General features: G+C 41.6%; 1 protein-coding gene across 1 annotated transcript in view; it reads left to right on the top strand.

Moving 5' to 3' along the window:
* The window catches only part of TRAF4 (TNF receptor associated factor 4), a 54,628-nt gene extending 42,971 nt beyond the window's left edge, over window positions 1-11,657 (top strand). Inside the window, exons 3-7 of the mRNA XM_077480405.1 lie at window positions 67-171; window positions 2,624-2,785; window positions 5,014-5,175; window positions 6,930-7,085; window positions 7,887-11,657. Of these exons, the coding sequence (XP_077336531.1) occupies window positions 67-171; window positions 2,624-2,785; window positions 5,014-5,175; window positions 6,930-7,085; window positions 7,887-8,519 (1,218 nt within the window). The 3' untranslated portion in view covers window positions 8,520-11,657. The remainder of the gene's footprint in view (window positions 1-66; window positions 172-2,623; window positions 2,786-5,013; window positions 5,176-6,929; window positions 7,086-7,886) is intronic.
* The last annotated feature ends 3,072 nt before the right edge of the window (window positions 11,658-14,729 follow it).

Below are 14,729 nucleotides of genomic sequence, written 5' to 3'. Positions count from 1 at the left end.
CATTGGTGAGAAAAGATTTCTGAAAATTGAATGCATTTTTTTTTTTTTCTTCTGAATGTTTTGCAGATCTATCCAGATCGGGAGCTGGAAACTCAAGTCCTTAGTCTGTCTATACGATGTATACATAGTGAAGAGGGTTGTCGCTGGAGTGGGCAGCTGAAGCAGCTCCAGGTGAGGCAATTGGCAGCTATATGTAGAGCCCCAGAGGTATTTACTGTGGGGTCTATGCAACAAAACAAAGAGGGTCCCATTGTCATGTACTGCCTGATTGGATAAGCCTGTAGGACTTATTAAAGAAGCACACATTTCTGTGTTAATGTCATTCTTTGAGACATGGTGCATGCAGAGGAACCAGCTACCTCATTGCAAAGATGCTGGCTGCAGCGTGGTAGTTTGCCAATTTGTATGATGTACTTACAGTGATACTAAAGTCTTGTGTTTTTTTTTTTTTTTTTTTAGTTAAAAATAACAAACATGTTAAACTTACCTGCCCTGTTAGTGGTTTTGTACAGAGCAGCCCAGATCCTCCTCTTCTGGGGTCCCTCATCGCTGGTCCTGGCCCTTCCCTCCCGTTGAGTGCCCCCACAGCAAGCAGCTTGCTATGGGGACACCTGAGCCGAGCCGCAGCTCCCTGTGTCCAGACACAGAGCTGTGGCCCGCCCTGCCCCCTTTCACTCCTCATTGGCTCACTGACTTTGACAGTAGCGGGAGCCCATGGTGCAGCACTGCTGTCTCAGCCAATGAGGGAGAGTCCCGGGTAGCCGAGTCTCTCTCTTGTTACATCGCTGGATAGAGATGGGGCTCAGGTAAGTATTAGGGGGTGCTGCTACACACAAGGTTTTTTTATCTTAATGCATAGAATGCATTAAGAAAAAAAGAATGGAATGCATTAAGATAAAAAAAACCTTCTGCCTTTACAACCCATTTAGGGCCAGTTATGATGTAAACATTTAAGCAGCTTATAGATTATGCAATTTTCTTTCCTTCCACCATGGGTTGAAGGAAAGAAATTTGCTTGTTTTTTTTTTTTTTCCCCCAATCAACACAGTCAGTGTTGATGGGCGAATCCCTCCTGCAAGTGCTATTGTGTTCTACCAGAGGGGGAGCCTTCCATGTTAGCAGAACACAATGATCAAAGCTGGCTGCTATAGCTGCCGGCAGGAATCGCATGGAAAAAATCCAACAGGCTGGTTGTACTGAAGTTGATGGATTGACTTCAGTGCAACCAGCCTGCCCATAAATGTATTGAATCTCAGAAGATCCCTTTCTCTAGGGGCACTGCTTGAGGGGGGTGGAGCTCTGGCAGGGGAACTGAAAAGAAGAGAACCAGGGCTGCTCTGTGCAAAAACACTGCACGAAGCAGGTACAGTGCTATGAAAGTATTCATACCCCTTGAAATTTTCTACATGTTGTCATGTTACAACCAAAAACTTAAATGTACCGTATTTATCGGCGTATAACGCACATTTTTCCCCTTTAAAATCGGGGGAAAATCATGGGTGCGTTTTTTATACGTCGATCCCCGCCGATCTCCCACTGATTGTAAGGAAACTAGCGAGCAGAGCCGAGATACACAAAGCCAAAGTACACTCAGCTTTACTCGGCTCCTCACGCAGTCCTGCCCACCTCCACTGATTGCGAGATAAGCGAGCGCTGCTGACATACAGAAAGCTGAATGTACTTCGGCTAGTCTCGGCTCCTCTTGCAGTCCCTCCCTTGACTGTGAGCAGAGCCAAGTCTAGCCGAAGTACACTCGGCTTTCTGTATGTCAGCGACGCTCGCTCCTCTCGCAATCAGTGGAGTTGGGCGGGACTGCGAGAGGAGCGGAGTAAAGCCGAAGTACGCTCGGCTTTCTGTATCCTGGCTCCGATCGTGGCACATAATTGTGAAGTGGAAGGAAAAGGATAAATGGCTATCCAATTTTTTTTTTTTTTTTTTTTTTTTTTTTTTACAAATTTAGATCTGAAAAGTGCGACATGCATTTGTACAACAACCTTTCTCTGAAATTACCACTACAAGTTTTTTTGGGGAGTGTCTCTACCAGCTTTGCACATCTAGAGTCACACTTTTGCTTATGCTTCTTTGCAAAATAGCTCAAGGTCTGTCTCATTGGATGGAGAGCATCTGTGAACAGTTATTTTCAAGCCTTGCCTCTTTTCTCAATTGGATTTAAGTCTGGACTTTGACTGGGCATAACATACTAACTCATTATGAATAACTTGCCTGAGATCGAAGCCCCCGAATCGGTCCTTGTTCTTCATCTCCTCCGCTGCCATGTATCCCGGAGTGACTTCTGGGTCTTGCGGCTCCGGCACTGAGAGTGGCCAGAGCCAGGATGGCGTCACGACGGCGCGTTCACCTTCACTTGCAGCGCGCCCAGTGAGCCTGCGCCATTATCTACAGCGTGCATGCGCCATAGACGGCGGTGCCCTTTTTTTTTTTTTTTTTTTGTAAAATATCTCTTTAACCGTGTAGGTTAAGGAGATATTTTTTGGACCTACAGGTATGTTTTTATCACTTTAAGAACTCTTGATTACAGGAACCTTTCCCGTTTTGGGAAACCTCTTGATTCTGTTTTTAAAATGAATCCCATGCCATTAAATCTTAATTTTTGTCTCCTCAGACTCATCTCAGTGTTTGTGCCTTTAATGTGATCCCTTGCCCTAATCGCTGTAGCACCAAACTCATCCGCAGAGACCTGCCCGAGCACATGCAGCACGACTGTCCTAAGCGCAAAGTCCGATGTGAATTCTGTGGCAGCGATTTCACAGGCGAGGCCTTCGAGGTGAGAACACATCTTCAACATCCCCTGTACGAATTTGTTTGTGTCCGGTATATAAGACCATATGATATGGCTGGCATGGTACAATGTACCTCTTTTTATCTGCCTAGTTATAATAGTTTACACAGCTGACTGAACAGCCAGGATGGTGACCTTCATTTACTGTACAGCAGTTAAGCAATACTGCAAGGTCACCTCCCTCCCTATAAAAGAGCAGCAAACTGAACTTGTTCTTCTCACACTGCTCTCTCCTCCTGTCAGCTTGCCCTGTGCATGTTTGCATGCAGTATATCTGATTAGCTCCCAGTGCTGCCCCTCCCTCTTCCATGCTGAAGTTTTCTGTCCAGGGAACTGTAAGAGACTCAAAGTTGCATAATTAAGTACTTAATGCTAGTTGGATATAAAAATACAATTAATGTTTAACCGCTTTCCGACCGTATCGCTTGTATATATGGCAGCACTTCTGGGTTTAGGGTGTGCAGGCAGGCTATGTAAGCAAGGCAGATTGCCGCTCTGTCAGCGGGGGAAGGCATTAATCCTGCAAAACAGGAGCATGGATCTATGCTTTCCACTAATACAAGCCCCTCCCACAGTTTAGTAAAACATCAGCCAGGCACACAGTTAACCCTTTGATTGCCCCTGATGTTTAACCCCTTCCCAGCCAGTGTCATTAGCACAGAGACGGTGCATATTTTTAGCACTGATCACTGTATTAATGCCACTGGTCCCCAAAAAGTGAATGTCTGCCGCAATATCGCAGTCCCCATCTAGAAGTCGCTGATCGCCGTCATTAGTAGTAAAAAAAATAGAAATCTCCCACAATTTGTAGACGCTATAACGTTTGTGCAAAACCAATCAAAATACGTTTTTACCAAAAATATATAGCAGGATACATATTTGCCTAAATTGATGAAGAAATTATATATTTTTTTTTTTTATGTTGGCTATGTTTTTAATTGCCAAAAAAAGTTTTTTTTTCTTATAGCACAAAAAATAAAAACTGCATAGGTTGTCAAATACCACCAAAAGAAAGCTCTATTTGTGGGAAGGAAAGAGCACCATTTTTATTGGGGTACGGCCTGGTCATGAAGGGGGGGTACATTTTCTGGGGATAAGGTGGTGAATGCACAATTGTTGCTGGATCAGTTGCTGTATATGATTCAAGCAAGTACAGGAGGGCTCTTATGCTCTGTCATGTTTGCCTATTCTTTGTTCAGTCTTTAAAGTGCTACTAAACCCACAAAAGTAAAATCAGTCTGTATATGCAGTAAAGCGTGCATGTTATACTTACTGTGGAACTTGAGGAGTTGATCCTCTGCATTTTGTAAAAGGCTGTTTGATCCTGTCTTTTCTGATTCTCCCCTTCTTCCGTAGTCCCCAAACCATCTCCCGATAGAACACAGCCTTGGGGACAAGCTACACATGCTCAATTTGGTGTGTATTGCTAGAGAGTTTTTTTTTTTTTTTTTTTTTTCTTGGGAGAGTGCATGTAATCGGCTCAGGACCAATCTGCACTGCCCAGACAGAGGGTCGGGGTCCTACAGCCTCATAGGACAATCGGGGGAGAATGAAAACTCCTCCTACAAGCTTTAACCAGACACTGATAGAAGTCACAAGACTGCTCTAACTGCTGATGAGAAAAGGTATTTAGCAGTTTATATTTACTAGAACTATTGTATTACCATGTTCTGCGCACTGTGGGAGACCAGATATAGTAAATGCAGTGTCCTGGGTTTAGCAACACTTTACATTTTTAGAATATTATTTAATAAGAAAAAAAAAAAATATATATATATATTTATTTAATTTAGCACCCACCCTCCCATTGAGATGTTATTGTTTGTTGTCAATTAAAAACAGATGTCGGTAAATTTCTTGGTGAGAATCGGATTATATCCATATGTTTCACTAAACATTTACACTTGAATGATTTTATTTAATCTTTAATTTCCTATGTTTGAGACCATATAAGGCAGTTTACTTTACCCCAGAAAATCCTTGTAATACAGGCCACTATTCCCGAGCTCCTTCCCTGGCCTAATATTTCACATTTCCAGCTAATGACTTACACATTTACAATTTGAAGCGATAATCTTTGATGTATTAGCACTGTCAAACCTTTAAATGGCTCTCATCTTTCTCACGCTGAGTACATCGCGTCCCGTTTTGTCTCAGAGAATCTTCGAATGGTTCTGTGCTTTTTAACCCGTTCCAACCCTCTTGTCCTGTAGGAACACCAAGGCTGCTGTCCTCAAGAGAGCGTTTATTGCGAGAACAAGTGTGGCGCTCGTATGATGAGGCGTGTTTTGTCCCAGCATTCCTTGTCGGAGTGCCCGAAGCGCACTCAGCCATGTCCGTACTGCAGCAAGGAGTTTGTTTTTGACACTATTCAGGTAATAAATAGTATGGTGGCCTATGATGGGGAGGTGAATATGATGAAGAGTGAAGGGTGTCAGAAGGCTGAAAATGACAGTGAAGGCAGCCATATTGTGGGAGAACCACAACTACCCTACCAGTTCTTTATCAGCTAGTAACATGACTTGGGTATTGGGCACAATGCTTCCTGTGGTGGTGATATTGCCGATCATAATGACTTCATAGATATTGAATTATCCACTTCTTCTGTTTTGGGAAATCCACATGAACAGGAAAATGTTAGAATATGTACATGCATGATTGGAATGTTAAACTCTTCAATGATGTAGGAAGGATAAATTGGTGCTTCCTCTTTGTATATGCATAAGGAATGCTTAAAATGTCTGTTTTTTTTTTTTTTTAGGTTTTGTAATATTTTTGAACTTTTGATGTGTTTGTAGTGTGAGTCATAATGTATGTGGCTTTCAGACACCGACTCCCTGACTAGGCCTCAAGCTATCTGTCATCTAAACCTTTAACAATGCTGGTGGGTGGGTGTGTGGTTTTTTTATTTTATTTTTTTTAAGTTTTAATTTTGTTAAAATTAAATGTTTGATGTGGCCCTATTTCTAAATGGCACCTAAATATATATATATATATATATATATATATATATATATATATATATATATATATATATATATATATATATATATATATATATATATATATATATATATATATATATATTAAAAAAATTTCAGGCATACACTTCTTCCATTCTGTAAATCATGAGATACATGGTTGCATCTATTTGCTAACGCTAATTATGACAGGAAGACACTGACAGCTTGTCATTACAGGCAGCTGTAGACAATGTCTTTATGGATGTTACCTAGTAATTACATCAATGAAGTAATGCAAAAAAAGGTGTTCAGCTTTGTACTGTGTAAGCAAATGACTTCTTTCAGAGATGGCCAGGCCCCAAATGGCACGTAAAAGTATGTGAACTCCTATTTTATTTTTTTGCAGTAATTTGCCATAAAATGTGATCCTCATCTAAGTCACAACAATAGCAGAACAATGAACCTAACTAAGCATTGAAGTAAATCCACCACAGACTGGCTTTAGAGAATGTGCCTTTTGGAGTTGCCCAGTCTACGCCTTAGCCCCATAGAGATGTTATAAAATGAGAGTTGTTCACGCCAGACATCCTACAAACGCGTGGAGCTGGAAAGAGGAATGGTCAAAAATTCCTCCTGAATTCCGCCAAATGAGGTTTGACCAGCTATTGCATCCAAGGGTTCCATTACCTTTTCCTCCAGCACTGTGAATGTTTTAATGGCTGTGTTCATTGAAGACATAAGAAATTAGAATTGCGTGTGTGTTATCAGCTTAAGCACTTTGTGTTTGTCTTATTGTTACTTAGCAGAGGATCAGATCATAATTACTGCAGAAAACGCAGTTAATCCCAGGTGGTTCACATACTTTTTCTTGTCAGTGTAGAATGACCTGTTCCTTCACAGCCTTACAGTTGACTAACCCCCCCCTTACTCTTAGGCCTTAGTGCAGGCACACTGGTAGCTGTTCTTTCTCTTTGATTTCTTAATTGCTCCCCCCCCCCCCAACCACTATGATCATAATAAATGTAGATATAGTTCTGTCGTATACATGCTTCTTCATACTCCTCAAAATGATGGACCACGTTGCAATTGCATCTTGTAAAAGGATGACTACAAAAGATGGCAATGCATAATAGGACTTTGTGTATGACTGATGTTTATTTTTGCAGAGTCATCAGTACCAGTGTCCTCGTTACCCTGTTTCCTGTCCTAACCAGTGTGGCATCGCCAACGTTGCCAGAGAAGACCTGAGTGGGCACCTAAAGGACAGTTGTAGTTCTGCATTAGTGCTCTGCCCTTTCAAAGATTCTGGATGTAAACACAGGGTAAGATGTCAATTCAACATACACATTTTAAGAATGAGATGAAGTTGCAGAATGTCTGCCCTTTTAGCTCCTGTTTTTGAAAAAAGTTTAAACCTATTAATAATCAAAGGTATCGTGAAAAGTAGTGGTAAAACCAAGACATGGCAAAGCACATTACTATATATTTCGTAACATGTTATCAGTCACAGATACAGAATAGCAAGTTGATATTTTTATAAAAGATTAATTTTTGGCTTCTAATGGCTTCGGAGCAATCAGTCATTTTTCTGATTTTATGGTTGCTGTGGTTTGACGCTCACTGTCACTCTTTGTACTGTTATCAAATCGATTTCTGACAATTGCTTGAAGTCTCTAATGTTGAAGATTTTGCCTAGATGCCTGATGCTTGAATTACCAACTGCTGGTTCTGTCTCAGTGTGAATCCAGCCCTAGGAATCTTTAAATATTTGTTTCCATGTCTACCCACTTGCCACAGAAATTATCACTCCTTCATTCATTTTACAATATGGAACATGTATATGTGGAGTGAGCTGACTTTTCTGCTACAAGAGGAAGAGTGAGATTATGTGGAAGGGTTGGACAGGGCCTTGAACTCTGCAGGAAGACTTTATTGCCAGAGTTGCTGATACTGTAATATCTTAAAACCTGTTCAGTTTTGAACTGACCCCTTATATGGGGGAAACTTTCCCATTTTATAATGCATATATGTTATTTACTGAGCTGGACTGCTAGTAGAATTGTATAAAAGACATTGTCTTATTTTATTAAGTTAATTTTGTTGTGTCTCAACTTGCATTTTAGTGCCCCAAGCTTGGCATGAGCAGGCACCTGGAAGAGAATATGAGGGCCCACCTCAGCATGATGTCTTCTCTGGTAAGCCGTCAGAGACAGGAGATCCAAGAGCTGAGGAAGCAGGTGGAAGAGTTGTCTGTGAGCAGTGAAGGGATTCTTATCTGGAAGATCAGCGACTATTCCCGCAAACTGCAGGAAGCCAAAGTTCGAGGCAACTTTGAGTCATTTAGTCCACCATTCTACACACACAGATATGGCTACAAGCTCCAGGTTTCTGCCTTTTTGAACGGGAATGGTAGTGGCGAAGGAAGCTACCTTTCAGTCTATATTAGGGTGCTTCCTGGAGAGTATGACAACCTACTGGAATGGCCTTTCTCCTATCGTGTTACGTTTTCCCTTCTTGACCAGAGTGATCCTTCGCTGTCCAAACCCCAGCACATTACCGAAACTTTCAACCCTGACCCTAACTGGAAGAACTTCCAAAAACCAGGTGGCTCCCGAAATTCCTTGGATGAAAGTACACTTGGTTTCGGGTACCCCAAATTTATCTCTCATGAGGATATACGGAAACGTAACTATGTACGTGACAATGCTGTATTCCTTCGAGCATCTGTAGATATCCCTCAGAAAATAATTGCATAATTACAGAACTTGAACATGTAAAGAGGAAACACAGACTCCTATTAGAAATTTTAGTAGTGTTTTGGTAAATTATTTACTGTTCTTGATCACTACTCATGATGCTCTAGCTCCACAAAGGAGAATGGTTACAGAAGAGCTGCAAATATCTTGTCCTCTAGCCAGTGAACAGATAATTTTGAGTTGTTATGACCAAGTCAACTGTGATGCCTTGTGAAAAACGGTGGTTCACTGCACCAATAATGCTTTTTTTGGGGATGATGTCCCTGATTAAACAGCAAAATGTGTATATGACCAAAATGTTCATCTTTGTTCTTCTAATATGGGAACAGTGTAACAACTGCTGCAATAGTTTGAAACTGCCACGTGGCATTTAACAATAACATATCGGGTGCCTATACTGAATAACATTCCTTTGCACCACACAACAGTGGATTTTTACATATGGTTGGTGCAATATATCTAAAAATCTGGCACCAAGGGATAACTGGTTTAACTGTGAGATGTGGAAGGCTCTGCTAGGCATTTTTGTTGTTGTTGAGGTCAACAGCACTTTTTACCTGAGAGCTCATCACTCAGAACTAAAAACCAGGTGTTAAGATGAAGCCAAAGTATCCAATCAGAATGAGAACCATGAGGTGTGCCCCATGCAACAGAGCAGAGGTGGGCCTACCTCAGGAATATTTTGTGGTGCTGGAGTCCTGTTCAAGGATGAATATTTAACTGGTAACTTGAATGAGTCTTTTGGCTACAAAAGGGTCAATGTTAAGAGAGAAACAAGTAAAAGCCAAGAAGTTCTCGACAGAATGCAAAATGCCGTGTGACAAAGTGGGACCATATCTTGTGGTCCTTTTATCCTCAAGATGGCTGCCAGGGTTGTTTGTATTTTACGTGGCCTCTAGTGGCAGCAAGATTTTCTACTCAAAATTTTATAGCCTTTTTACTCCTTTTGTAATTGACCGTTTGATAAATAAATGTGCGGGACAGCTTTGGGATTTGATTCCGATGATTTCTTAGCCGGGGTGTTCTGTTACTGATCATTCGTATGACAGGAATTCATTGTCTGATGTGATTCGTCTAATGGGAGTGCTGTGGCACTATTTGATCTATACATTTCAGTGTAAAATCTTCTGGCATATCAATCCATGAAAGACCTACATGGCTCTGTTAGTGGCCTGTTCTCAATATGGCATTGTATCACATATAAAACCTAAATTAAATAACGTATACCCAAAGATCACCTGTTGTGGTATATTGTCATGGTTCAGCAGCCATCTGAAGCCAATTTATGTTCAACTGGAAGGTGTTGCAACTGTTTTAAACAAGATAAGTCAACTACCCTTCAAATGTAAATTTTATTAAGTTTAAGTAAATCTTAAACTGTAGAAAAATGGATGCTGCTATCGCTTATCACTTTTGAAAATTGATAAATCCTGGGAGAACTATCTTGGTTAATTAATGCTTTCTATCACTGATCTAGAACAAGTATACATATATAGAATTTTGATTTTCCTGGGTTCTTGGTTAAATGAATAACAATTAAAATGAAGCAGTCTCCGGCCAGGTAGGTAGCCTTTTCAGAAGAAGGCCTGCAATGGCATCCTCCATTTTTCTCTTATGACAAGTTTACTGTTGCGAAGTCAGCCAGTGAACTACCTGTGCTCTACCATTGTGCTTAAATCAGAAAGTCTACCCTGCTTTCCCTTGTCTGAGTTTCATAAAAGCCCAGTCAACTAGATTAAAGGATAAGTTCACCTTTTGGGAACAAAGATTTTTTAAGCTGAAACATGTTACATGTACCCACTCTTGCAGCCGCTCCCCGATCCCCCTTCTAATTGCGACAGCGGGCTGGTCATCTTCTCCCCCACACCTGCTGTCACTATTTGAAAAAAAGCGTAACTCGCACCGCCAGGTTATTCATTAAGCAAGTTCTGTATGTGAATAATCTACAAGTACCGACAGGCTTTTTTGGCTGACGGCTTGTAGTTTTTAATGAATTACCAGGACACTGTTGAGTGCTCTAGGTAGGTAATTTTTATTTATTTTACCTGCAAAGGTGAACTTCTCCTCTTAAGACAGCTTCTTGCAGGGCTTTTGTAGGACTGCAACCTTTTGTCACATGATAGGGGTATAATGCTTCAGTGTATGTGGACAAGGGAGACAGCAATTTCTGAACCTGAGAACACACAGGCTTGCCTTCTCGTAATCCTCATTTTAAGGCTATTCAGAGTATTGCATCTACTATATGATTTTAGTTAGCATGGTGGCCAATGTGAAATTAAGGTGGGCTGCAAGTGGGGCTAATTGTAAAATTATATTTGATTAGAATATGCCTGTAACTGCATGTTAGGGCAAAAAGGATGAGAGGCAGCATTGGGCTTGTGGGCTGCCTTGCTAAGGATTACAAAGTACCTACCGGTCTCTGCAAGGACACTATTGGACTGCATGCATTGTTTATTGGCTCCAGTGCCACTGATCCCATAACTAGCACCATGCTTTGTCCACTGGGATCTGTCTCTTGACATCACTGGCCACTTTAAAGACAGGCTTCCCATCGCTTGTCCAATGCTACTTTACTTGAAACAACCTGTTTCAAGTAAAGAGATGAGCAGGGCTGAAGACTGCAAATCACAGATCAGGAGGTACTTTGTTATTACCAGAGAGGCAGTTTAGAGCAGTCTAATTTTATAGCAAGCATACAATTCATTTCCAGAATAACTTGTACTATCCCAGAATAATATGATAAAATGTGTTTAAATTCTGATGTCCTACAAATAATTTTACTGTTGGAGTGCCAATAATAACTGCTGTGCACAGTTTATTGTGGTGGGTTTTACAACAGCGTGACTAACGAGCCATATCCAGCACTGTACAGTACAGTGATGGTGCTATGATGAAATGATCTGACTTACTTGTGTAGAAAATCTGGAACCTATTGACATTTCTAGATCTAGAAACCTAGTGCGATGGATCTGGCAACTGTGATTTTGATGTTCTATAGTATGTCTGAATTTTTATTTTGTTTGTTTTTTCTTATTTATTGTCTAAAAATATCTGTTGAATGAAGAATTAATGTATTGGATGGGAGGGGTGGCTGATTGCCTTTATACTTTTTGTATAATAAATCCTCTCCATTTTAAAGTTCATTTGTCTGTGTATTTCATAGTTACTAGAGGTGTACAACTCAGAACCTCACCAGTAAACTCGAAGAGCAAAGTACTGTACATACAGGAGAGCTCCACTTCATCTCCCTTAATCTTTTGCTAATCCGCTGAATGTCCTAGACCAGGTCTACATTTATCTCCTGCAAATGTTCCAAGTGCTGCTACTTTATGATGTAATTTCTTTCTTGGACAGTATGTAATGTGGTATAGGGTGTGGCTTCTCCTCAGTATGTGCCTGATCACCAGGTTTCTCAGTCAGATGTTGGGGGCTACTACTTGCTCTACAGGAGTGCAAAACAAATTACAAATCCATAAACTCTTCACAAAGTAAAAAAAAAACCTTTTACAAACACCCCCCTTCTGGACTAAAATACACAACCGTGGTTGTAAAGCCTAAAAGTTTTATTAACTTAATGCATTCCTTGCATTAAGTTTTAAAGAAAAAACGTACAACAGCAGTGCCCTCCTCTCTAAAACTTGAGTCCTGTATTGATCCATGGCTGAGCCTGGCTTCAGTTCTTTTCTCCCTCTCCCTGTTGTCACCAGCTTGGCTGAGAGCAGTTGGAGCCATTGGTTCCTGCTGCTGTCCGTCAAATCATGAGAGGAGGGAGAAGGACAGTAGAACTAAAGTCAGGCACAGCGCTGGAGGATGCAGCCCTGCTCAGGATCGAGCCCACAGGTATGCCACCATAGGAAATAATTTTCAAAACTTCAAAAGGCTGGTATATACAGTATGGTACTTTCGTACCTGTGTGTGGCAATTTACTAATCACAAAATATGCATTCCCACACACCATTTTTGTTGCTTTTTGGCCATGTGGTGAGCAAGCTGACACACTCCTTTTTTCATTACTTTTTGCACCACTGACAGCTCTCCATTTTGAGAGTGGAACATGTTTGTTTGTTTTTTAAACTTTTTTTTTTTCTTTTGGGAACTGGTGTAGGGCATGGCTAATGAGGAGGGTCTTTGGGACTCCATATTGCTCTCAGTAAGTGACATCTTGCTTGGTCTGGAAGGCAAGTAAGCAAAAGTACAAATTGGGAAGTAGCTGGAGCAGTTGACATTCTGGGCTTCAGGTAGCTTAGTTAAGCCCTTCAGTAGTCACTGCATTCATGAGAGTAGAGCCAAAGCCTTATTTAGAAACTGGGGGTACAATTTTGTAGTCCCTCTTATGTTTCTGCGCGGGCGGTTTCCAGCCCGTTGGGCATGTTTGCAGACCTATAATTGCACTTGAACCTGAGTATATGAACCATCAAACTTCTGGTAGTTTCCTTGTTGGTGTTTGAAAGCCTTCTGGAGTACCGGCCACCGTCTTTGTAAGTGAAATATACATATAAATTTGACACCTAGGTCAGGTTCGCCCTAATGCTATTTGATGTGTAGGAATGCACATATCCCATTTAGTTTTGTGCACCATAGGAAGTGGCTTCCTGTGGTGGCATACTAAGAAGTGCAAGATGAGGAGGTTTGGAGCCGTTCTATGCAAAACCATTGAGACAGAGCAGGTAAGTAGAACGTGTGTTTGTTATTAAAAAAATAAAATAAAAATCAATTTAACTATGGCTGCATTGGATGATCTATATTGTAATAAAATGGTGTGGGAAAAAAAACAAGGACAAGGACTAATGTAAAGCCACCTATTTTCAAATAAGAGGTTCCTGGAATCTATTAATCATGTTGGGGTCTAATAGCCCTATAACTATGGTAGAGATTAAGTCAACTTCTCCACTGCATAGAAAAAAAGGCGGTATAACGCAAACTATTTCTGCCAAATATCCAGCATAGCTATTCTCATCCCCGCATGACGGGTGCTTTGACCCCCTTCTGACATGTATGGAAGTGCAAAACCTGTCTTATATGACCAAAAGCTCATTAGCATAGGCCACTAAAATCAAGCCAGCAATGGCAGATTCCATATTCTGTCCACACATAGCCACTTTAATTTAGAGGCATCTGAGGATTGAAGGCAAGATATCTAAAACCTTATGCTGCCTCTTCTGTGGTATATCTAGTTCCCATAAATGCAGTTTTACAATTATGTGCATTGCTTCTGGATCGGTGGAATTCCTTGTGAGCTCCTAAGGTAAATCCACATATAGACCTTGACTTTTGATCTTTCTTATGCCACCCGAGATCTTTAACTCAGTTTTGGGGTTCAGTATTGCTGTTATGTGGCGCATTTTGTGAGTCCCATTTTTTTTTTTCTTCCTCAAATCAAGACTGCCACTTCTGACTCCTGTCAAAAATGTTTGTTGCCTGATTGTTGTGCTGAGCCATCAGCTTCAATGCATTGGGGTTGATTTACTAATGGATGGCAAATACTGTGCACTCTGCACTAAGCTCTGGAGCAACTGCACTTGCAGAGTACAACTGCATTATGCAAAGTGCACAGTCTATTTGCCTTTAGTAAATCCACTCCAGAGTGTGTTACCCAAAACAAGTACCGTATATACTCGAGTATAGGCCGACCCGAATATAAGCCGAGGCCCCCAATTTACCCCCAAAAAACTGGAAAACTTATTGACTCGTGTACAAGCCGAGGGTGAGACATGGCTGTCCATCCCTGTGTGTCCGTCCATCCCTGTGTGTGTGTCCGTCCATCCATCCCTGTGTGTGTGTCCATCCATCCATCCATCCATCCATCCATCCCTGTGTGTCCGTCCATCCATCCCTGTGTGTATCCATCCATCCCTGTGTGTGTGTGTGTGTGTGTGTGTGTGTGTGTGTGTATTCATCCATCCATCCATCCCTGTGTGTGTGTGTGTATCCATCCATCCATCCATCCCTGTGTGTGTGTGTGTGTGTGTGTGTGTGTGTGTGTGTGTGTGTGTGTGTGTGTGTGTGTCCGTGCAGCCTTGTGTGTGTGTCCAGCCTACCTGTGTCCCAAGCCTCCGTCCCGAGCCGCCGTCGTCCCGAGCCTCCTCTGTCCCGTGCCTTCCGGTGTCCCGTGCCTCCTCTGTCCCGTGCCTCCTCTGTCCCGTGCCTCCTCTGTCCCGTGCCTCCTCCGTCCCGTGCCTCCTCCGTCCCGTGTCGTGCCGATGGATCGCC

This window comes from Lithobates pipiens, unplaced genomic scaffold (assembly GCF_037356315.1).
Source record: "Lithobates pipiens isolate NorthernLeopardFrog02 unplaced genomic scaffold, aLitPip1_a1.2 Scaffold_16, whole genome shotgun sequence".
NCBI lineage: Eukaryota > Metazoa > Chordata > Amphibia > Anura > Ranidae > Lithobates > Lithobates pipiens.
This window is presented reverse-complemented; position numbering and strand designations above follow the sequence as displayed.